Source organism: Populus trichocarpa, chromosome 3 (genome assembly GCF_000002775.5).
Source record: "Populus trichocarpa isolate Nisqually-1 chromosome 3, P.trichocarpa_v4.1, whole genome shotgun sequence".
Lineage (NCBI taxonomy): Eukaryota > Viridiplantae > Streptophyta > Magnoliopsida > Malpighiales > Salicaceae > Populus > Populus trichocarpa.
The window spans coordinates 21630380-21652893 of NC_037287.2; the positions used below are offsets into that span (position 1 = coordinate 21630380).

Genomic DNA, 22514 nt, shown 5'->3' on the forward strand with positions numbered 1-22514 from the left:
TGTATACAAGAGAACGGGTGTAAGCTTTTCCAAAGTTGCCTTTGCATTGCCATAGCTTAAAGTGTTTGGTTTGTTAACTATGTAGAACCATTAGAGAGTGACGGATTCAAGCGGGGAACAAACCATTCAAGTATTCCAGCATTGAAACCCCCCTCCTCCAGCCCACAACTTGAACGGCCATAAATCCAACCTATGGTCTCTTTTGTCCTGCATGTTTAACAGCAAAAGTATATCCTCGAGAATTTCAATCCCATTTTATCTCCAATTTCAGTGATCTATCCACACACAATATGTTGCATTCATTCATAAATTGACACCCCCATTGGCATAATATTTGGTAAAAAGGTCCAACAATAAGAAAGAGCAGAACTCAGATTGCAGACAGAATGTGATCTCACATCGGGTGAATCTCAATTTACATTCTATTTTCCCAAATACATTTTTCATTTGCGAACAATATTCCAATCCTAGTCCAAAAACTCTGAACTCTATTTTCTCATCTGTGTAAATAATTCCGCAGGTTTTCCAGTTCCTGCTGGATTACCACTGAAAGCAGAGAATCCACCAATTCCTTGTTGGCTGCCTCCTGCATTACCAGGAAAACCTGAGAATCCTCCAGTACCTTGTTGGCTGCCAAAAGCCCCAAATCCACTACCTGTGCAAATTTTCACTGCAAATCAGCAAAGACTTCGCATGCATTAAACAAAAGATGAGGAAAATGGAATATTAGATAATAATGCTACCTGATGTACCAAATCCACTACCAGATGCAGGCGCTGCTGCGAAACCACCAGCACTCGAGGCTGCTGCGGCAAATCCACCTCCACCTGAAGCCACACCAGCAATGCCACTGCCACCAGAAGCCACTCCACCAAACCCAACACCAGAAGCTACACTACCAAACCCACCCCCAGCAGCCACACCAGCAAATCCTGCACCAGATGAGGCCAAAGCAGCAAATCCACCACCAGTAGAAGCAGCACCAGCAAACCCGCCAGCAGTTGCAGCACTTGCAAAGCCACCTGTTGAACTACTAGCAGCAAGGCCACCACCAAAACCACTGGTAGGAGCGAAACCACTTCCAGGTAAACCAGTTCCAAACTGTCTCGACTGCCCAAAAGTCCCAAGAACTGATCCCAGTGCTTGCTGTCCTGATCCAATATGTGCTGGCTGGCCAAACTGACTTTGAGCAGGAGCTTGAGCAACTGCTCCTGTGCCAAAGCCACCAGAGAAAGCACCCATATTTGTTGGTGGAGGCTTTTGGGATGGCTGAGGAGATTGAAAGTTGAAAGAGGCAGGTCGAAAGAGCTCTCCACTAGGTACAGTCATGGTCAACGAAGAGCTTGCTACATTTGATCCCGTGCTACCAAATGGACTGCCAAATGGATTTGCTCTAGGAGCAGTTGGGATAGGGGTTGAACCAATCCCAAAACCTCCAAGATTTCCCAAATTAAGTTCATTTGTGCAGCTAGCCTCAGGAGCCTCCTCCTCCATTTCAACCTCTTCTGTAACTGCAACATCCAAACTTTCATTCTTTCCACTAACGCTATCAGAAGTCGGGATTGGTGCTCCAAAAGGAACATTATGAGAAGATGGCTGTTGAGGTTGAGAATTCAGAGCCACCTTAGATGCAGTACTTCCAGAGTGATTCAAGCTGGGCTGGGTTACTGGTGCAAATCCAGTTGATAGTCCTGTAGTAAGGACAGATGATGCTGAAGGTTCAAGCTTCAAACCAAATGTAGTAGGGTTAGGGTGTGGAGCAGTTGCAGGAACATCCACATCTGATTTTGAACTTACTTCACCCGTAGGATGTGGAACCTCTGTTTTGGGGGACTCTGATGCTGAAGGGGTAGGGGTCGTTGGAGTGACAGAAGGTGGATTTTTTCCAGCAGGAGGTTGGGGCTCTGTTTTAAGTGATTCTGACACTGAAGGTGTAGGAGTGGGGTTTACATTACGTGCAGGTTTTTCCATAAGAGGCTGAATATCTGTTTCAAGGGATTCTGATGTCAAACATGAAGGACCTGGATTGCTAGAAGGCAGAGTTTTCCCTAGAGGGGGTTGCAGCTCTGGAGAAACCTCTGAAGTTAGAGGTGGAGCATGTGATGGTAGCTCTGTCCTGGGGACCTGAAAAGACAATGAACCGGAAGAAAAAACAGGTGAGACAGAAACTGATGACAATGATGTCGAAGTAACTGTTTGATTAGAGCCGGTGGTGACCTTAGAACTGGTTAAAGATGTGCTCGGTGACATTGCAGCTGACGACATCCGTGCAGATATTGATGATGAGATGTTTGGTGATATATTGGACATCAGAGATGATGAAACTGCATGCGGTATGAAGGCTGATGGAGAAGATGAAACTTTTTCACTAGGCTGGCTTTTGCTAGTAGCAAAATTGATCTCAGGAACTTTTCCAGGTTGGGTGGGAGCCACAGAAGAGGCACCTAACAAAGAGTGCGGAGGCTCATAATTTTTATTGGGAGATTCAAAAAATGAACTTTTGGTGTCTGCTGGTCCAGGCCTCACACTTTGCATTGCTGACTTTGCAAGCACGCTACTGGTAGTTGAAACAGGAATCTCATTTGGTTTCTTTGGAAACGAAGGTGTCTGCATTGGTGGCACGGTAGAGTCTGCTGAATTTTTATTTATCCTAGTTTCAGTTTGCTGAATATGTCTGGTCTCATTGGTGGAAACAGAATCAGGCTTCTCAATTTGAGAAAACATACTCTTAGATTTATCTGCAGTCATATTGTAGGCTTCCCTGCTACGTATTTCTCCTCCTGGCAGTGATACCAGTGATGACGAAACTGATACCATCGCTACATTGTTATTTTGCAGTATAGGAGAACGCAAGCCCAGAGGCTGTGATGACATTGGAGGATCAGTAGCCCATTTAAATGGAACGGTTGGTTTTTTCTCAAACGTTTGTTTAGGGGATCCATAATGAAGGCCTGCTTCAACATAAAAAACAGCAACCATCAGGTGCATTTTCTTCCTATGCTTTTAGATGATAAGTGAACACATGCTGTTTCATCTAAACTTTGTAATAGCTCACCTTTGCTTTCCAATGGGTGCAAGAAAGAACGGGATGTCTGGTCTTCTTGGTGAACTGTGGATATGTCCCCCAAGCCAGAACTAAAAATTTGCCTATCCTTCAACAAGAATGATTTATTCACATTTTTCTTCTGATTTTCTTGCAAAAGCACCCTTTTTACAGTTGTTTTCGTAGGCTCAAAACTAGCCCAGCTCTGCAGCAGGGTCATAAGAAAAAACATGCATGTTGGAGCTTGCAAAAAATCTCATCACAGTGGATTATATGGAATACTTTTAGATAATAACATAAAAGCATAACATGAAGTTCTAGCAGGAATTTTAGTTTTCTTCAAGTTAAAACTTTTTGGTTTTCTTTAAAGTTAAATATGCTTCTGCTAATTTAGCAGAACATATATTTTAGTAAAATTCTTATGCACACAGAAACCAAACTAAATCTCCTGGTAGAGCAACCTTAATTGATTCTAAGCATGGCTATAAGAAGTTTCAACCACTGAATCTCTTCCCATTTATTTTTATCTTGAAGTTTTGAATTAAGTCTCTTCTTGTGTACATTTTTCCATCTCCTGAATTGTTTACCTCGGTGATATTATTTGTTTGTTTTAAATATAAGTTGCATCATCAAAAAGTCATGTGGAAGAGAGTGTGTGAATCCATAATAAGAGTAACAAAGCAGAATGGTCTGTGCGAAGCTCAATTCATATATCCAATGGAAAAGTTTTAGTAGATTGATTCTATAATTCAAGCAAATTTTTGGCTATCTGCAAAAGCAATCTAGCTTCAGTGACTTGAGTATCATAAGGGGACTCAACTCAGGACAACTAAATTTCAATTCCAACTAGTTGAGGTTAACATGTGATTAACACTAGAGTGATCATCAAGATTTGATAAAATGGCTTGAAAAAGAATTACCTGATCAAGTGAGTCCCTCCTTCTCCTTGAAGTTTCTGAATCAGAACTTTTCATAGCACTTGATTGGTGTCTCCTAGACTTACCTTTAGTGGCAGCAGAACCCGAAGAAAGTAAAAGTTTCTTCAATGAAGTGGTATCACCAACTTTCGTTGCATCTGGTGAGCTAAAAGAGGCATCATACGGGATTCCAATTGTTTCAAAAAGTTCCTTCTTGACATTCTTTTGTCTTACAGGTGACTCTATACTCAGCATGGACATTTGTTTTGAGAGACATTCAGAAAGTTGTTCAGCAGCTGCTAACTGTGAACTCATTGTGTTTTGTAAACTATGCAAGGACTGAAGTTGTCTGCAAACAAAATATTTTCAGAATTAGTGAGATTAGGATAGCAAAGCCACCAATTTTCACAAAGCTAAAATTGGATTGCCTTGCTATCTATTTGGTCATGAGCTTCCAGCAATTGTTTGATTAACAGCTTCTGCAAGCTATTAACAACATCGTAGATTTTATTTTCAAGTTTTATCTTCTTTTTAGCAATTCTCATATACGAGCTAACCATCTGATATCAACTATACCTTGAAGGCATATATCTAATCTGCAAAGTTCTCCGATCTGTGTGAAATCCAGCATTTCCACCAAAACTTTGAAGTTCAAGGGTATTGAAGTGTCTCTCCAATTGAATCAACTGATTAGTCAACTCCTGGAAAAGGGATTAAGATATAGCAATTGTCAAGTTGGACAAATCGCACAAGTTAACATCAACTGATAACCAACCTGATTTAGTTTTAGTATACACCGCCGCTTCAACTCAAGTTCAGAGCTCAACTTTTGGCGATTCCAGAGTTCCAAATATTGGCTATCAGAAGCTTGCTTGACAATACCGTCTACATATATTTTCCTTGCCAAAACTGAAAACCAGATGAACAACTGAATGGAAACTCAAAACAAGAAACCAACACAATAAAAAATGGGAGATGCATTATACCAATTTCATTATAATCCTGAAATAGTATTTTGCAGCAGATTGTAGTAATTTCTAAAACTTTCAGTGAAGTGATGTCTATATCTATATGACTTAATAACTTCTGCTTTTTAAGTTACTGAAAGTTCCCATATTAAGAAATTTCTCAAGTAATTCAATTCAAGAAAATGAAAATGCTGTTAGCAATAACAAGACATTTGGAAAACTGAAAAATACCTTGCACAGTTTTATCTAGAAGATGATGGATCTCTCCAAGCCGCTCATCCATCACGCTCTGAAAATTACTAAGACACAATAAATAACACTTGAAGCAATCTGGCTACATACATCACAAAGCACCTATATACAGTGTACATAATGCACAAAAATGCACAGGCATACACAGACATGCAGGTCTTAATAGATCGATGACCATGCAAAATCATATTTACACACCTGAGTTTAAAATGTCATTGTTTCATAGATGGTCAGCTTGGAAGAGATTCACTCAAAAGGGACCTCAACTCCAAAGCTGTACTCTCAAGTTTCATCTATTTTGCTATTAATCCTATTCCTAGGAGATGAGGACCAGAAATCTCTCTCTCATCCCATTTTTCACTTTTGCTTTACTGCCTTAAATATTAAAGAACCTATCATTCTTACTGAGTGATACTTTTCTAGTGAATATAGCAATTAACAGAACAACAGATGAAAGTGTAAACAAATCAAACCTGCAAGCTGATAATGATACATGATAGCTGAGCTAAGAAATAACAATGAGCTTTACAATGAAATATCACCTTCCACATTCTGCAATTTTCAGAGAGAGTTCCCATGCCCTCCTCCAAAGCTTCAACTGAGCCTCTCAGAAATACAGTGCAGGCATCCCTGAAACCACCTTTTTCTTCAATGCATTCCAGAAGTGTATCCAACTCTTTGGCTAGCTCTTTAATCTGGAGTATAGAAATTTCTTAAAGGACAATACGAGACAAAAGAAGCAGTGCAATTGGGAAAATAAGAAAAACACCACATTCCCATTCCTCAAAAGGAAGAGAAAAAGAAACAACCAAGATCCCAAAGAGAAAAAAGACATTTATGCGGATATGTGCATATGTGGGAACAAGCCAATCATGTAAAATGTACCTGTAAGAAAAAAACTTTGATATGCTGGCTCGTAAAGCAGGTAAATGCTTGTGAAATTTACGCAAGACTAAACTTGATTGACAGTACAGAAATTAAAATTTAAGAATCTCCATAGGTACTATCTTGCAACGCTGCCTTTCAGTTTTTGCTAAGTTATAAAGTTACAAATAAACAAAGATACAATTCACATTAAAGGATTGAAATGGCATGATAACTGTAAGAGATCCTGTCCCAGAGTTAGATTAGAATTTTTCTGTAACACCAGCATAGGAAAAATACACATACATTACCAAATTGTTTTGATAAGTTTGGCTCCGAACTCCTCAGGGATGAAGTTTTGTAGTTGTCTTTTGAATACTTGAGTCTGTGGTTTGGAGACCTGGCTGAAGCAAAATTTTCGTGAGATGACAACTGTGAGCTTCGAAAGGCAGGCAATGATTCAATTGTCCCTGACACAATCGAACCTCTTTGTTCCCCGTCAAGAGCTGGTCTAACAGAAGCATTGAAAGAAGTTGATTGACCAGCAGTATCCTTCATGCAAAAAGATTTACTGCCAAGGTCACTAGGAACATTTGCAGCACCAACTTGAACATTATTATAATCGGGTCTATTTCCTTGAATCAAAGTTGAAGCTGATAATGTAACTTTTCCACTTGCCCATGACTGAGATGGGACACCTGGTAAAGCATTTGATCCAACTTCCCTAGGTATCTCTGGGAATGAGGCCTTCAAAGATGACTGCCCTAATTTCGCACTTTGTTGTACAGAAAGTGATTTTATTTCCAGTTTTTCAGGAATCTCATTCTTGACAGAAGGAACAAGGTCCTTCTGTGTAGGAATTCCACCATCTTTATTGAGCTGTAGTTCCTTGTTGCTCGCATGTTGTGGTTGAAGACCTAGAGATATCTCTTCCAATGTTTCTTCATGCAACCCAGAAGAAAGGTTAGACTGATCACACCCTTCAGGTTCCAAAGCAATATCCTCTTCCTCATCCTCAAGGGAAGAATCAACTTCTGGTTGAATATTAGCTCCTGTGGCACTGCAATATAAAGCAATTCAATGGCCAGAACATATATATACAACATAGGAAAAGGATTGATATAATTTAGGTTGTGAGAAGAGAGAAATAACTTAGATGCCTAATTTGGCATGACAAATCCTATTGTTTACAAGGGGAGATGCAAATGATATAGAGATTGACCTTGCAACCTGGAACATGACAAGCTTTCCCTCAAGAGTAACACACATTAGAACACAGTAGGGTGAAAGTTCTTTCTGTTCTTCAACCCCCACTTCAACTTTTACTTTTCCATAGAGGGAAACCCTGTCAACGCAGAGCCCCATGATCAAATTATCATCTCCGTTTTCTGAAACAAGGCCATTTAAACACTGCTTAGAATAAAAGGTCTAAAATTAACCACAATCGTGAAATGACTGAAATTCATAAAACAGCTATAAAAAAATCAAAAATGAAGTTTCAAGAGAACCGAGACAGAAGAAAAACTAAGTCATCTGAACACACTTGACAAAACAAAATAATCACTTGATTCATTTGAGCTGTCCTTAGTACATACAATCAACACTATTGCAAAACACGCCCGTCACTTGATTCATCTGTACCTTGAAGCTCAATCCTAGGGAGCCAAGTATCTCGTTCAATGTCAATAACTGCAGTTTCACTCATCTCATCCTCCACTGACCAACCAAGCAACACAATGTGCTGATCTGTGTTCTTCTTGTTAGCTGTAATTGCAAGCCCACTGCAATTAAAAATTCAGATAGAAGAGCAACTTAAATTATTACAAATCAGTGCAGGTTTGAACTGGTAGGTATTAAAAAGACATTAGAGGCATTTATTTCTTACTGGAGTAATGGGACTCACATATGGCTAGTAACCAGATATTGGGGGGGGGGGGGGGGGGAATGGTAGGCAAATGAAAAAAAAATCCACATTAATGTTTCAAACTCAAGACCACATTAGATAATTGATACTATACAACACATTATAAACCAAAAGAACTGAAAAGTCATAGCCAGCACAAGGTAGATAGGTCTGAAGCCCTTAACAAAAAAGAGTTACTGCTGGAACCCAAGTAAAGCATTTTTATTGACAAATGTAAATGGGCAGGAAATGCTTAGATTTTGTTCTGGACAATAAGGCTTCAAGGAAGATGGGATATGGAAATAAATGTTCCGCAAAGCAGAAAAATTTGAGTAACAAAGCGTGTTCTCAATATTGAGTATTCAGCAGATTCATAGTTTTATATCACTACAAGAAACTTTAATATTTGTGCCAGTCAAATTATTTGCCACCACAGCTATGTTATGTGGGATGGTCTTCGAGTGAAAACGATATTTAGTAACGGAGCCTAACAAGATAGCAATTACCTAACTTTTAGCCCAGTTCAATGATTACAAACTAAGCAATCACTGTGGTTGTCATTCATATCAAGTATAAAGAAAAATTACACAGGTATGAGATTAACATCGATACCATTGTTCTAAATAGTCCAGGGATAAATAAGGTCCACTTCCATAGGGCACAATATCGTCAACAAGACCCGAAAATAGATCATAGAATGATAGCACGACTGGCTTGGAAGAACTCTGCAATAGAAAATTTCACGAATCAATGCTCAAACAATAAGTACACAAACAAAGAATGGCAATCACACAGCTTTTGGTAGTCTTTTTTCCCTTCAGAACTTCAGCAAAAGCACAAAGTGTCAAACCCAAACCCTAAACCCATGTAACCCTACATTAATTCAGCTAAGAGTTCAAAACAGACTAGTGTAGTCGCACCTCAAAAAAAAATCCACCATGTCAATAGCAAATGGTGTAAAATAAAGAAAGCAGTGAAAATAAAGTGAAGGCCAAATCCTTATAATCAAGTGGAGAACAATTACTAACATCATAAATCTTGCCATCTTTTCTGCTGATTACTTGAAGAAAGTAATTTTCTTCCTTTCCATCTGCAGTTTGCTGAAAGCATCCTACAATGATACTATCATGACGTACCCATCTGATAGAGTCCACTGGTTCAGTTATTCAAGAAAAAAAATCAGTTCCAGAACTTAACAACAGAAAATATTTCAAGGAAATAGATACGACCTTTTTAAGTAGAAAGACATGAAGTCAAGAACAAAAAATTTACAACTGGGACTCAAAAGCCAAAAGAGCTTTGTATATCCATTCACACAAGAAAATTCTTTTTGATGAAAGTACAATAATAGCTCACTGGATTTAGGGGATATTAATATATGAATCAGACCACAATATAATAACTGATAGTGAAACTCTAATTGAATTAATGTAAAACCAATTCCAATAGATCTTAAGGCCATGACATGAAAACACAAGTGACCTGATTGCTAACAAAGACAGAAATGATGCCAACTTTGGCCAATACAAAAGTCATTTCTCATCCATCCAAATTATTACCTCCATAAAAAAAAAAGAGAAAAATTCATCCATTAGTTCGTGCATGTGAGTGACATGGGATCTGACATTGGAAGAAAATACCTTTGACAGTGCAGTTATCATCACTATCAGCAATCCATGACCTGAATGGGAGGGATATACTGAACCTTTCCTTGAAATTTGAGGACAAAATGCTGATAAGACTCCCTCTTGCGACAGCAATATATTTTCCTTTTAGACTCCATTCAACTATCAAAGAGAGCAAGCACAAGTAAGCATAATCATACTAGTAACAGAATAAAATTCGTCACCAACTTCATAATGGGAAAATTTTATTTTATTTGAAAAAACAGTACAGTTGTTGGAATAGCAAACTTGTATTAGGGGTAGTCTTCATGCAAGGCTATAATAATATATTTCACAAACAAACTGTAATAACCAAGTCAAGCAATATTTACACCCAATAAAAGCCTCGGCATTGCCAATAAAAGCCTCGGCATTGCCAAGGATGTTAGATTGGAGCATCCACATCTGTTTCTGCGTTGTGGTGATAAATCTAAAGGGCTCCAAAAAGTCTACTAGCATTTAGTAACTGTTATTGGCAAAAGAAAGAAAGCAAGCATACCAGCATCAACATTGTCCGTTATGTGTTTAAGAGTATGGGTGACGGCAGCAAGAGCACCATGATATAGCTTCCCCTGATTTGAAAGAACAAGGTAAGAATTGTCCGGTCTCCTTCTCCATTGAATGTCCTTGACAGTAGATGATGATGGTTCACTCAGCGAGCAAGAGAAGGACGGTTTTTGCTCCTGCAAAAAAAAAAATAGATATTAGAGCAAGGAGATAGATATAGGATCACAATTTATAGCAAAATTTTGAATTTTGAAAATTTGACAGTAGATGGAGTAGGGTTTAGGGAGAAAAAAAAGAGTACCTTATCGAGAAGGGAATGGACATGGAAGAAATGAATATGAGCAGCAACAGAAACAGCAAGAGTAGAGGAGTCAGTAGAGAGTGTCAAAATGTGAACTTTCCCAATAGGGACATCCACAAGACTGACATGTTGAATGGACGAAGAAGAAGAGCTTCCTTTTTCCTTAATATCCATAGCGGCATCCATGACATCTTTAGTCCTCGCAACGAGAAACCCTAAAAAAAAAGGCATGAGCCAGTCAGTTAATTGAAAAGATATAGTAAAATAGAAGAAGTGTAAGGATGAGAAAGTTGAGAAGAACACCGGAGGGATGGGCGAGGAAGATGAGACTGCGGGATTGGGAGAGGGCGAGGGGGCGAGAGGGAAGAGGAGGGTTTTGCAAAGGGAAAGGGGAAACAGTTTGATCAGAGAGGATGGGAATGGGTTTCCCAATCTTATCGAAGTAGTAATCGCTGCTTTCAACATGATCTCCTTCTTTCTCTTCTTCGAATTCTGTTTTTGTTTCTCCCTCTTTTCCAAAACCCATTTTATTATTATTAATGAGCTACTACTAGTCTACTACACTACACTGCTACTGAAGAAGAAGGAGATACAGAGAATCTACTACTTCTTAATTTAGTTTATTTGAAGGAGGAGGAGAGGTGAGAGCATATCCGCCTATGCCTCTGGCTGGCTGGCTGGCTTTGGAGGGCTGGACGATAGCGTGCGGTGCCACCAGCTATGGTCTTTGGAACGACATCGTCTACTTGCTTGTTTTCTTTGATACATATGGGAGACAGGCCCATTGAGCTTTGCCTTTTCGTTCTCTGGGCTAGACAAATGGGAATGGAGGGCCCTCTCCCATGTATTCATTCTTAAAGACAAAGATCAAGCAAGTACCAATATTTGTACACTTTTATCGCTCAACGTTCATTAGGGGAATGAAATTGTAACATCTTAAAGCACATAGACCAAGAAGTAATGTTAATGAAAAGTATGTTTGAGGCGGGAAGGGAGGGAGGGAGGGAGCCAGGCAGCTGCTGCCCTCCCCAGTCTCTCAGTTCTAAGATTCCCTGGTAAGTCCTTCATGGATATTTGGAACGAAATCAGCTAGTTTTTATCCATCAATCTAACACACGAGTCTTGATCAAGTCATGAAAGCTCAGCCAATTGTTTCTACAGTGAAGGGGGTCAGTCAGAGTGGAGCAGCTTGGATCCTGGGGGGGATACAGGGTCGGTCAGACTTTGCTTCTTCATTGTCGCATTTTTACCAGTAGATTGGTATCAGAATCCTCCTAAGACTTGTGTGCACATTAATTACTCTTATCCTTCACCCAGAAAGAGGGAAAGAGGAAATGACTCTTTATCTTAAATCTAAGCAGTTCTGTTCTGTGGATAGAATTGATAAAATTGCTACGCCAAATAGGCATATGGTTTCGATAGCAGCATGGATTGTTTGAAAGCTGCAATCTCATGAGATGAATTGTCATGTTCAGTTGTTTGTTTGAGGAAACCAGGATAGGCAGAACCAACACACACAAAAAAACAACGTCCAGCAAGAATTATTTTCTTCATAATTGATATTAAAAAAGCACAAAACTAATACAAGATATATAGGAAGCTGGGTATGCATTAACAACTCCTAGTTACAACTCAATCAATGCCTGAGCAGAAAAGGATTGCCCTTAAACTTCTCTCCATTTCCTCTCTTAATTTATACAACTCTGTTACAGATGTGAAACCAGACATCCTTTTGCGAAAGGATTCTGCCTTTGGGTGGGTGAAAAGCCTTTGTTCACCTCAGCCAAACTTGAACACAACAAAAAAAAAAACAGAGACAAACAGATCACACCTTACACTTCGCCGCTGAAAAAAGGTTTTCTCATTGTAGATGCACTCTGCAGACTAAGGAGACCACTTGAAGGAGAGGTACGTGATTCTGACTTCAGCAAGTTAAGCCCAACAACGCCACGAAAGTCAAGCAAAAACTGCATTCTCAAAAGAACCCCACCATGCATGGCAAGATTAGAACAGTATCATATATACCAGTGATACTAAACAAAAAAGACATTATATGATTAAGAGGACTAGCAAATGCGGGCGACTAATTAAAAGGAGGTTTAGCTAAAGGTAATAGCTAGATTTAAGTGCTTGAAACTGTAATTTTGGTTAATGTATGAGGGTGGGATGTGATTGAGAAGTTAGAACTGCCCCCTGTGTAGGTTCTGCCAAAGGCCCAGTTGGATGGAGCCACATTGTTGGAGACCATAGTGTGTCCATCACTGGTTGTGACCTTGAAAGAGAGGGCTTGATTATTCAAGTAGGTGTTACTCTGCCAGTTCTGGCCCCAGTTCCTGGACATTGCCTGCCAATTGCTTTTGGACCCTTTTATGGAAACCGCGACTACATCACCAGCTCCGCCCACATTGGTTATCACCACCAGATTAAAGTAGGAGTGCCCATTAATCGTGAATCTGATACCACCACTCTTTCTGCAAGCAACCCTGCATGTATATATCTTCGAACAAGCAGTTAATCATAGCCTGTAAAACCAAATTAAAAGCGTGTGAACAGATCTAATGAATGTAGAGTAGGGTGTGGACCTTCTATACTGGACAGGCACTATTCCAGCTTTGTACTGGGCAATCTTTTGGAAACAGGTTGAGAAAGGTCAAAGTGTTGTTGTGGAGGGTTACACCACCCACCATTATCATTTGGAAGAGCCAAGTTTGGTGGGCAAAAATTCGTCGCCGTGACAATAATGGACCCTGGTAAGCACCCTTTTTTCTCATTTGCGCATTTAATCTCATAGAAGGATCCACGACTCAAGCCATTATTGAAAAGTGCAATACTCAGTGCAGTTGTGTTTGTCCCATAGCCCTGGATATAGAGATTCCCATATCCACAAGCACAAAATATTTTAACATTCAACTGTGACAAGCATCATTTTGAAAACATTCTCACCATATGAGGAGAAACCAAGGCAGATTGTAAGAAAATTGACGATAAACTAAATCTTTGTTATGGCTTGCTGCTCATGAACTGACACGGGATTTCTAGCAAGGTTGGAGGATAGCAATCTAATGTCTTGTCTAGTGTTTGGGCATCAGCCTTGAGCTATTCTTCAGAGTTTTAGGCACTGCTTGTTTAGTAGAAAATGATTTATGAGAATCACCTTTCAAAAAAAATTATATTTATTTTCTATAGAGAGAAAAAATATTTTTTAGTTAAAGAAAAAGTTGATTTAGTTTTTAAATAAGTGTTTTTTTTTTTTATTTTGGACTGAATATATTTTCAAGTTGTGAAAAAATAAAATAAATTTTTATGTTATTTGTTGATGATATCAAATTTAGTTCTCAATCTTTTAATTATTATTGTTGTTGTTATTATTATTATTATATATATTTGAATTTTTTTTATTTTTTTTAATTTCATTCCTTAAAATTTAATTTTTATATCAACTTTGATCCTCAATTTTTTTCATTGTTATTTTTTTTCTCTTATTATTTTTTTAATTAAAATTTTTTTATCTATTATATTTAATTTTCATTCTTTTAATTTTTATTTATTTTATTTGAAATAATTTATAAAATTAAAAAAAAAAATTTCAATTTCATTCTCCTTTAACTTTTTCATTTATCAGATTTGATCCTTATTCTTTTAATAAACTTGAAAAAAATAAAGCATTAATAACTTATTATCCCGCTTATTTTTTATAGTATAGTCAAACATTAAAAAATATTTTTCAATTTATTTTTCTTAACATCGCCAAATATAAAAAAAATCTTTTATTAATTTATTTTTTATAAAAATTACTTTTTTAAAAAAATTATTTTATAATAAACAAACGAAGTGAATTTTTTTATGAAAAGGTTATGAAAAAAAAAAAAGAGTTCAAAGGTTGGGCTTATAGCTGGCACACTTGTCTACATTTTATGAGCACAGTCTCACTACAAAAGCTTTTAGTACGTGTTCGAGGGATAGTAGTGGTTGCAGGTGGAAAAAAATAGGTCTAATGAAATCATTGTTATTGTGGTTTATTGTATTAAAATATGGGTTGAAATTATGATTGAAATTCGTGTTAACTAAAAAGCAGTTTGCATTTATTTGATTAAAATATTTTTGTAAGTGCTTTGCTAGTAAAATTACTAAAAAAAAAACGTGTATGATTTTTTTGTAGTTGTGAATGATATTAATATGCATTTTATTTTTGATACATCATAAAAATAATATTATTTTTATAATTTTATTGTTTCATCAAACTATTTATAATTTTATTATTAATATAATTTATTCGAGGAAACCTTTGGTTTCCTTAGCTTTACAAACATGGAACAATATAGATTAAAAAATCACAAGGAAAAAATTAGAATTGTGATTATATTTAATAAATGTCATATTTTATTGTGATTTTTATTTAATATAGTTATGTAATGTCATTAATATTATTATAATTTGAACTTGTAATTTATATGGATACACATGCATGTTCTATAAAGTTTCTTGTGGAGTGTATAAATTCAGAATTTTCTAGTTTAATGATATATATTACAAGCAAACATATTGTTTTCAACACTTACTAATAGTTTTGCCTAATGTTGAAATATTTAGCCTAATATTGAAATATTTCTTGAACTTCCTTATTTGCAACACATGATGCTATTTTGTACAGAAAGATGGTGACCTGTATTGTAGTAGCTTTTGTGGTTGTGGCTTGAAAAAAATTATTTTATAAAAAACACTTTTAGTTGAGGGTGGTTTGATATTTATATATGTTTGGTTAAAACTATGGTTGAAATTGAGGTTGAACAAAAAATAATTTAATGTGTTTGGTTAAAAATGCATTTTAAATTGAGGCTATAAAATAACTAAAAGAAACATATATTAATATTGATGGTTTTTAATTGAAATATTATAGATTTAATCGCTGCTATTACATTATGAAATAAACAATAATCTATATAAAATATTTTTTATTGTTCCATTAAACTATTTACAATTCCATCACGTACGAAATCCATATGATAAGGATTATAATTTCCATGGTTTTCTGAGTGTGCAGCAACATCAAGTAAAATATCATCAGGAATAAAATTGAGATTGCAATCAAATTCTGTAAATATTACATTATCATGAAATCTCTTTCTAATTTAATTTTATAATAATATTGAATAATATTAAACATCAGTTTTTCAAATAAAATATAATTAGTGGAGATGGCGAAAAAGGAAGAAGTAGCAGCTTCAACTTGCCTTTTGTTACCTTACGTTTTAAACATAAATAATAATAAATCTCACAAAGAATAAATTACATTTAGTAATTAACCGAATGGTTTATTTCTATCATCTACTTCAAAAACAGAAGCAGTCACGGAAATAATCTTTTTGGACAAAAATGAAGCTTCATGGATGGAGTACGGTATGCTGGCAAAAGACTTTCCAGACCTTGTGGGCAAGGTCTTCTAACGGGGAGGAATTATTATGAGTCTGGACCTGCCTCTAGGCCTTTAACTTATGGGCTTAACAAACAAAAAGGTATTTAGGTTTAGGTATTGGATATAGCTTGTAAGCCTTGTGTGGACTTGATTTATTATTAATGTAAGTCTGTTTTAGAGTATGTCTGGTTAACAATCCAATTCCCATGTAATTTGATTAGAGCTATGATATTTTTTAAATTTTTATGTATTTATTTGTTATTAAAAAAGTTGGTTAATAAAAAATATTTTCCGGTCAAAAATTTTTTTAGCTTGATTTCTAAAAAAGTGTTTTCCTGGAAAATTTGGGTAGAAAACACTTTCCGAAAATTGTGAAAATTTTAGAAATGTCATATTATTTGCTGATTATATCAAATTTGGTCCTCAAACTTTTAATTGCTATATATATTTTTGTTTTGAATATTTATTTTTTAATTTCATCTCTTAAAATTTAATTTTTATATTAACTTTGGTCCTTATTTTTATAATTATTATTTGTTTTTTCCTTACCATTTTTTTATTAAAATTTTTTATTTATCAAATTTGATTCTTATTTTTTTGTTGTTACTAATTTTATTTGAAATAATTTATGAAATGTTAATTATTATTATTTTAATTTCTTTATCTTTTATTTTTTTTATTTTTTAAATTTGATCTCTATTATTTTGATTATTATTTATTTTATTTGAGATAATTTATGAAATTATATTTTTTTTCAATTTCATTCTCATTCAAATTTTTAATTTATAAGATTTGTTCCTCATTATTTTAATAAACTTGAAAAAAATAAAACATTAATAAGTTATTTTCCAACTTATTTTTCATGATATAACCAAACACTGGAAAATGTTTTCCAATTTATTTTTCATTACATTACCAAATATCAAAAAATAATTTATTTTTTTAGAATTTATTTTTTTAAAATTTACTTTAAAAAAAACTATTTTTCAGAAAACAAACTCAGAATGAATTTACATAATTAACTAAATGTGCTTAGAAATATGATTAGTTTTAATTCAGTAAATGATAAAGTAGTGAGTTATTGGATTATTAGTTATTTAATTCAGTTCATTGTAATGTGTATTTATATTCTGTTTTTTTTTTTTAAAAAAAAAGGGCAAGTAATTTTCCTATTTCTATATTGGATCTTGAAGTGACTGATTAGTTATTTAACTTTAATCACCTAACAGTTTATATTTTAATTTTTTCTGTATTAATTCATTGATTCCAAATTTTCTCCGTCCTGATTTGTATATGTCTGCGCATTAATTGTTTATGTTAGATTATTAATTTTATTTTTATTTTGCAAAATTTAATGTGTAATGATTTTGTGAAAATAATAATAAAATGAAGGTTTTTTTAGATGAAGAAGACCATGAGAATGGTAACGGTTGCGGCGATATGGTGGTTAACGGTGGTTGGTGCCGCATCTCGCCTTTCATTCCTGCAGACTTCTTCTTCTCCGTCGACAACAGTTCCAGCTTTCCTCTGGTCTCCTCACCGCCATCAGAATCTCTCTCTCTCTCTCTCTCTTCATTTTCCAATCTAAGCTATTTAGTTTCTTACTTGAAATTTTATCGGTAAATTGGCAGCCTGTCTGTTGTTTAACATATGCTTTCTTTTAGGGTTTTTAAATTTTCCATGATAAAGCGATATGTGTGTGTGTGTGTGTGTGTGTGTTTATAAGAGAATCAATTATATCGAAATTGACGTAGGAGTAAAGGGAAGAGAAATTGATCCTTTAAACTTCAACTAAATGCCAATGCAAAAGCGTTCTCCTTTCTTACAGAATATCAGCTAATGAAATTCCTCAGACGCAAAACACAACAAATGACCAAATATACGCGACATTACAGTGGATTACAATCTTTCTCCTCTTAGATCTTTAAATAGGATCAGTAAGAAACCCTCCAGATTTTTCTGGCGTACCTGCTTCTCCCCATAGATTCCTGATAAACAATGCAAATGAGATGACTTTGAGTCTCCCTAAAATGAAACCACATCACAAACAGATCAGTAGATCATGCTTTATTTGGTATTCTTACCTCCTGAACATTGTCACTGTTTTTCTTGTAAATTACTACTGGTTGAACAAAAATATCGTACTTCGGGTTTTTGAATTTCAACAGCCAAACTTCTTTCGCTTATGGGATATGTGCTTTCTATGATATTCAATCTATTTTGAAGATTTTGTATGCCTATCATGTTCTCCTGGCTTTATATTTGCTGCATATTATTCTACAATTGGAATGTTTAAACATGTTAGATTCTGATCACGGGTCAAACAACAGAATGAGTGAAGCAATGAATTATCAGACCATTTCTTCAAACGATCTTGCCAGGTTGGTGCTGGCTGAAGGAGGCTGGTCAAACTTACTGGTACTGCGCTCTCCTTCATGCTAAGAGCTTGCTGCAATTTTTGGTAGTATTATAGTAAGTTCTGAAAATATTTTTTCTTCAAAAAACTTGTAAGAAGAAGAAAATTTTGTGTTTCCCTCCTTTTTTGGTTCAATTATTTACTTTTTGTTTAATCTTTTTCCATGTAGTGATCAGAAAAGAAAGTTCAGCAATCTTTGGATCTGGCAGTTGTTTTTGTTGGCAGAGGGGTAAGAACTTTTGGGACTCATCATAAGTCAACTATGTAACCACAATACATGAGTGCAATAACATTTTTTTATTTCCATAGGACTGATCTGGTGAACATGCTGCCGAGGCTTTTATCTTATGGTATTCATATTCTAATTTTATTTTTGGTATGTGTAACTAAGTAGGTTCTGCTTAATGTTGTCTGGTCTATTTTGATAATTGAACACTTTTGTTAGCTTGGCATATCATTGGCAGTGCAATATCTTGCAACTTTGTCGCTATTTTTCTAGCCCTAGGTTATTGATTGCACACCATTTATTTTCTACAGCTGTTTTCCACAGATATTTCTGCAAGCAAAAATGCAGATCCAGCTCTTGTGAACTTTCTCAAGGTAACAAGAGCTTCTCAAACTATTTTTGAATGGTTTTTTAATTGGAATCAGCAGACCCTGATTTGCAGAAATTGCTTCATTCCTGCCTGTTTGTGTTCTTATAGTTAGCGTTCCTACTTTGAACAGGTCCTTTTACAAAGTCCAATTTTTCCATGGCATTTCCGTATGTTGCTGCATCAGAGGAGGCAATGGAGAATTCATTGGTTTCTGGGTTTGCTGAAGCTTGTGGACAGGATTTAGGAATCAGTAATGTTTCCTTTTCAGAGTCATGCTCTGTAGAGGGTGAAAGCTTTCAAAAGCTTGCAAAACTGCACGCTGTTAATGTAAATGATATCGAAATGTTGGACAATTTTGGTGGTGTATGACAGACCTCTTAATTTTAATTTTTTTTTTTTAATTCGTTAAAAATGTGCAGGACTATCTGGCTTCAAGGATGGAGAAGAGACTAAGTGGGCAACCTAACCTGGTTGTATTCTGTTATGGAGGCTCTAATTCAATGAAAGAACTTGACCAACCACAAAGTGAAAGTGGGTTGATTTTTTTATTGCTTGATGATATCAAAAATGTTCGTTTAAAGTCATATCTTTGCCAGATATATATATATTAATTGGACATTTGCAGGTGAAATGTTCTCTGAGCTTATCAATTCCGTGGAGATGTTAGGGGGAAAATATGTGGTTCTCTATGTTTCAGATCCTTTCCGATCAATCCAGCTTCCTTACCATCAAGAGCTAGAAAGGTTTCTTGCTGAAGGTGCTGGAGGAAATGCATCACTGAATTCCACCCACTGTGATGAAGTTTGTCAGATCAAATCATCGTTTCTGGAAGGAGTTTTAGTTGTAAGTTTCCATGTTGGCCTTTCGTTTGTATGCTTTATTTATGATAGTGCTTGTTTTATTTGTTTCCTTGTCTCTTTGTTGAATATATAGATATTTTGGTATTATCATGTAGGGCATGGTCATTGGAGATGGCCTGATTATGAATGGTAAATTTCTAGCGGTCAGCAGGAGTGTTTTCATTCTCTGCATGTCATGTCTTTGAAGAAGCAAAGATTTTTCTTTGTTTAGTAAATTATCAGAAAACACCCATGGGCACCTGGTTCTCAAGTACACAAGGCATGTACAAGAGCAACACTATCCTGAACTTGAAGGAACAAAAGAGCAACAGAATGAAGTCTAACTGAACGGCAAATATAATTTGCCTCCACAGTATCTTTTTTCACCCCACAATAATTCTGTTGTAGCTTGTTGGGAGCCCTGCGGTATGGTAAAGAGGTATTATAGAAAAATTATTAATATTTCTTGGACGGCTAGGATTTCTTATGTTGCTAGGATTCCTTGAATGGTTTAGGGTCTACTATAAATAAATATTATGTAACCCTATTTCGATATAGTGAAAATAAAAGCTCCTCGCTCTTGTGAATGTAGGCATATTGTCGAACCATATTAAATCTTGTGTTCTTTCTAGTTTCTCTCCCATTACAATATTCATCTATAATTACTGCAGGTTTTTCACATCAAATACACCTGAACGAAATGCCTCAAAGAAGGATTCTCCTATTTTTTCCCTTAACATTACAAGCTGAACCGTTCCATGCCCATTTCCAAATCTACCCCCATCCATGATCTGCCTTACTAACATTGTTGATTGTCCTGGGAATCCCTCTCAAAAGACCCTAGCAAAATGCCAACACCACTCGCTAGTTGAGGTCCTTCCGTCCTTGTTTCCAAGTTTGATTTCTGCTATAACCCTTGCTGTTGCTCTATTGTGTGTTGTAGCAGAAAGGTTGAGTTTGAAATCGAACAATAAATCAAATCTTAGTTGTTAATAATCTCTCATATCTTATACTGGACCTAAAACTAATTGCTGATTTTGAAAGGCAAAATCTTCTTCCGAATCCAACAAGATATTCGACTGGCCTCCCTCTACCCTCTCTAATCAACTTCTGACGAGTTCATAGCATTTAGAGCTACTGTTGCAGTTTTAGGCCTCTTCCATGATCTCATGTATTCTCCCAAGCTTATTTTAAAGTTGATTCAGCGTTAATGCAGGGGGTGTCTTAGCTAAAACGGGAGGGTGCTTTCTTCTTCTTTTTTTTTTTTTTTGAGTTTACAAGCAGTCCAAGTAAATTATATAAACTCGGTGGCTCATAATCTTGGATGTGAAAGTCTGCAGTTTATCTATACTGCTATGCTCCATTGTACTCATTTTCTTGCTCTACTTGCACTCCAGTTTCACTTTAGTCCATTATATTATTGTATTTATGGAGTCCTGATATTGTGGCTGTCTGTGATGCTCAAGGGGATTGGTTTGCTTATCATTTTAATGTCATGCCTATGATGTATGATGTGCATTGACACTCCAACAAGATTTGAGGCTCCCCAGGACTCTTAACCGTTTGTAAGGTGAGATGATACCTTTGTTTTGTACAGCCACGTACTGTGTCATGGACAGTCGTGAAAGAGATTAGGTGGTTGTTATGTAGTTTTCACTGAATGGAGATGTCCTCGTGTATTATTTAATCTAGATTGGAGCATTATGTTGTTTTTGTCAACACTCTGAATTGTATGTGCCCATTTGTTCCTGTCGTGTAGGTTTCATTCTAGATTTGAGTAGTTATTTTTTTATGAATTGGCTAGTATTTCCATTAGAAATCTAGCCACTGCAATGATATGAACTTTGAAGTGGAAATGACTTGCAAATGTTTGCTTATCAATATAAAGCTCAATTATGAATACTGTTGACCTCAGATTGATGTCTTGTTTTAATTAGTGATTCTGTCTCGTCTTCTTCGTGATCTGTCTATTATAGCAATTGATAGAAAATGATACCATTGGATTTAATTATGGCTACTAGCTTGTTTGAATTCTATCTACTGTAACAATTTCCCGAGCTTCCTGGAATTGATGATACTAGAACAATGTCCTTGGTACTTGAATTGATTTTTGCCTTTTCCCCCCCCTCTAATCTCAAATTGTTTAACCCACCTAGTAGTGCTCGACCTGAGCGTCCTCAGCTCGAGCATGCTCAACCTGGCAATGCTAAACCCGATAGTCCTCGACACGGTAGCTCTAGACGAGGTAGTGCTTGACCTAATAGTCCTTGATTTGATAGTGCTCGACTTGGTAGTTCTCCACCTGAGCATACTTGACCTTGCAGTCCTTGATCTAAAACTCTTCGACCCGATAGTCCTCGACCCGAGCATGCTTGACCTAGTAGTGATCGATCTGGCAATGCTAGACCCGATAGTCCTCAACCATGTAGTAATCAACCTGATAGTCCCCGACCTGGTAGTCCTTAAACCGAGCATGCTCGACCCGATAGCCCTTCACTCAAGCATGCTTAACCTGGTAGTGCTCATCCTGATAGTCCTCAACCTAATCATGCTCGATTGGGTATTGCTGGATATGGTAGTCCTCCACCCGAGAATCTCTCCTGATAGCGCTCGACTCGGTAGTCCTCAATCTAAGCATGCTTGGGCCAATAGTGCTCTACTTGGCAGTCCTCGATCAACCTAGTAGCCCTCCACCTGGTAGTGCTTGACGCAAGTGTCCTCAACATGGTAGTCCTCGACCCAAGCATGGTCAACTTGGTAGTGCTTGACCCGGTCATCCTCGACTCGAGCATGCCCTATCCGGTAGTCCTCAACTTGATAGCCATCGACCT

At 36.4% G+C, this 22514-nt stretch overlaps 2 protein-coding genes and 1 pseudogene across 13 annotated transcripts; 1 reads left to right on the forward strand and 2 right to left on the reverse strand.

The window, feature by feature from the left end:
• Window positions 1-354: 354 nt before the first annotated feature.
• LOC7461338 (nuclear pore complex protein NUP214) lies at window positions 355-11141 on the reverse strand. Of its 7 annotated transcripts, none has more exons than XM_052451133.1 (18): window positions 10723-11141; window positions 10420-10634; window positions 10111-10294; window positions 9588-9734; window positions 8976-9100; window positions 8560-8672; window positions 7686-7825; window positions 7267-7432; window positions 6351-7104; window positions 5723-5875; window positions 5160-5217; window positions 4736-4869; window positions 4537-4661; window positions 3964-4309; window positions 3056-3248; window positions 2727-2954; window positions 744-2630; window positions 355-655 (listed from the first exon to the last, which is right to left on the reverse strand). In XM_052451133.1, exons 1-18 carry the CDS (start codon window positions 10943-10945, stop codon window positions 489-491), a joined length of 5358 nt encoding a protein of 1785 aa, XP_052307093.1. In that variant the 5' UTR covers window positions 10946-11141; the 3' UTR covers window positions 355-488. The 7 variants fall into 7 exon arrangements, with proteins under 7 accessions (XP_052307093.1, XP_052307092.1, XP_024452075.2 ...); XM_052451132.1 differs by having other exon boundaries at window positions 744-2633; XM_024596307.2 differs by having other exon boundaries at window positions 744-2124; window positions 2218-2954; window positions 10723-11140.
• A 1145-nt stretch (window positions 11142-12286) lies between these two features.
• Window positions 12287-18076, reverse strand: LOC7463562 (expansin-A1-like; annotated as a pseudogene).
• LOC18097223 (uncharacterized) lies at window positions 17043-21583 on the forward strand. 6 transcript variants are annotated; one of them, XM_024598359.2, is made up of 8 exons: window positions 17043-18250; window positions 18425-18477; window positions 18558-18598; window positions 18786-18848; window positions 18975-19033; window positions 19264-19375; window positions 19470-19687; window positions 19800-20270. In XM_024598359.2, the coding sequence occupies exons 1-8, from the start codon at window positions 18131-18133 to the stop codon at window positions 19887-19889; spliced, it is 756 nt and encodes a 251-aa protein (XP_024454127.2). In that variant the 5' UTR covers window positions 17043-18130; the 3' UTR covers window positions 19890-20270. The 6 variants fall into 6 exon arrangements, with proteins under 6 accessions (XP_024454127.2, XP_024454126.2, XP_024454124.2 ...); XM_024598358.2 differs by lacking the exon at window positions 19800-20270 and adding an exon at window positions 20355-21583 and having other exon boundaries at window positions 17046-18250; window positions 18975-19171; XM_024598356.2 differs by lacking the exon at window positions 19800-20270 and adding an exon at window positions 21150-21583 and having other exon boundaries at window positions 17046-18250; window positions 18975-19171.
• The last annotated feature ends 931 nt before the right edge of the window (window positions 21584-22514 follow it).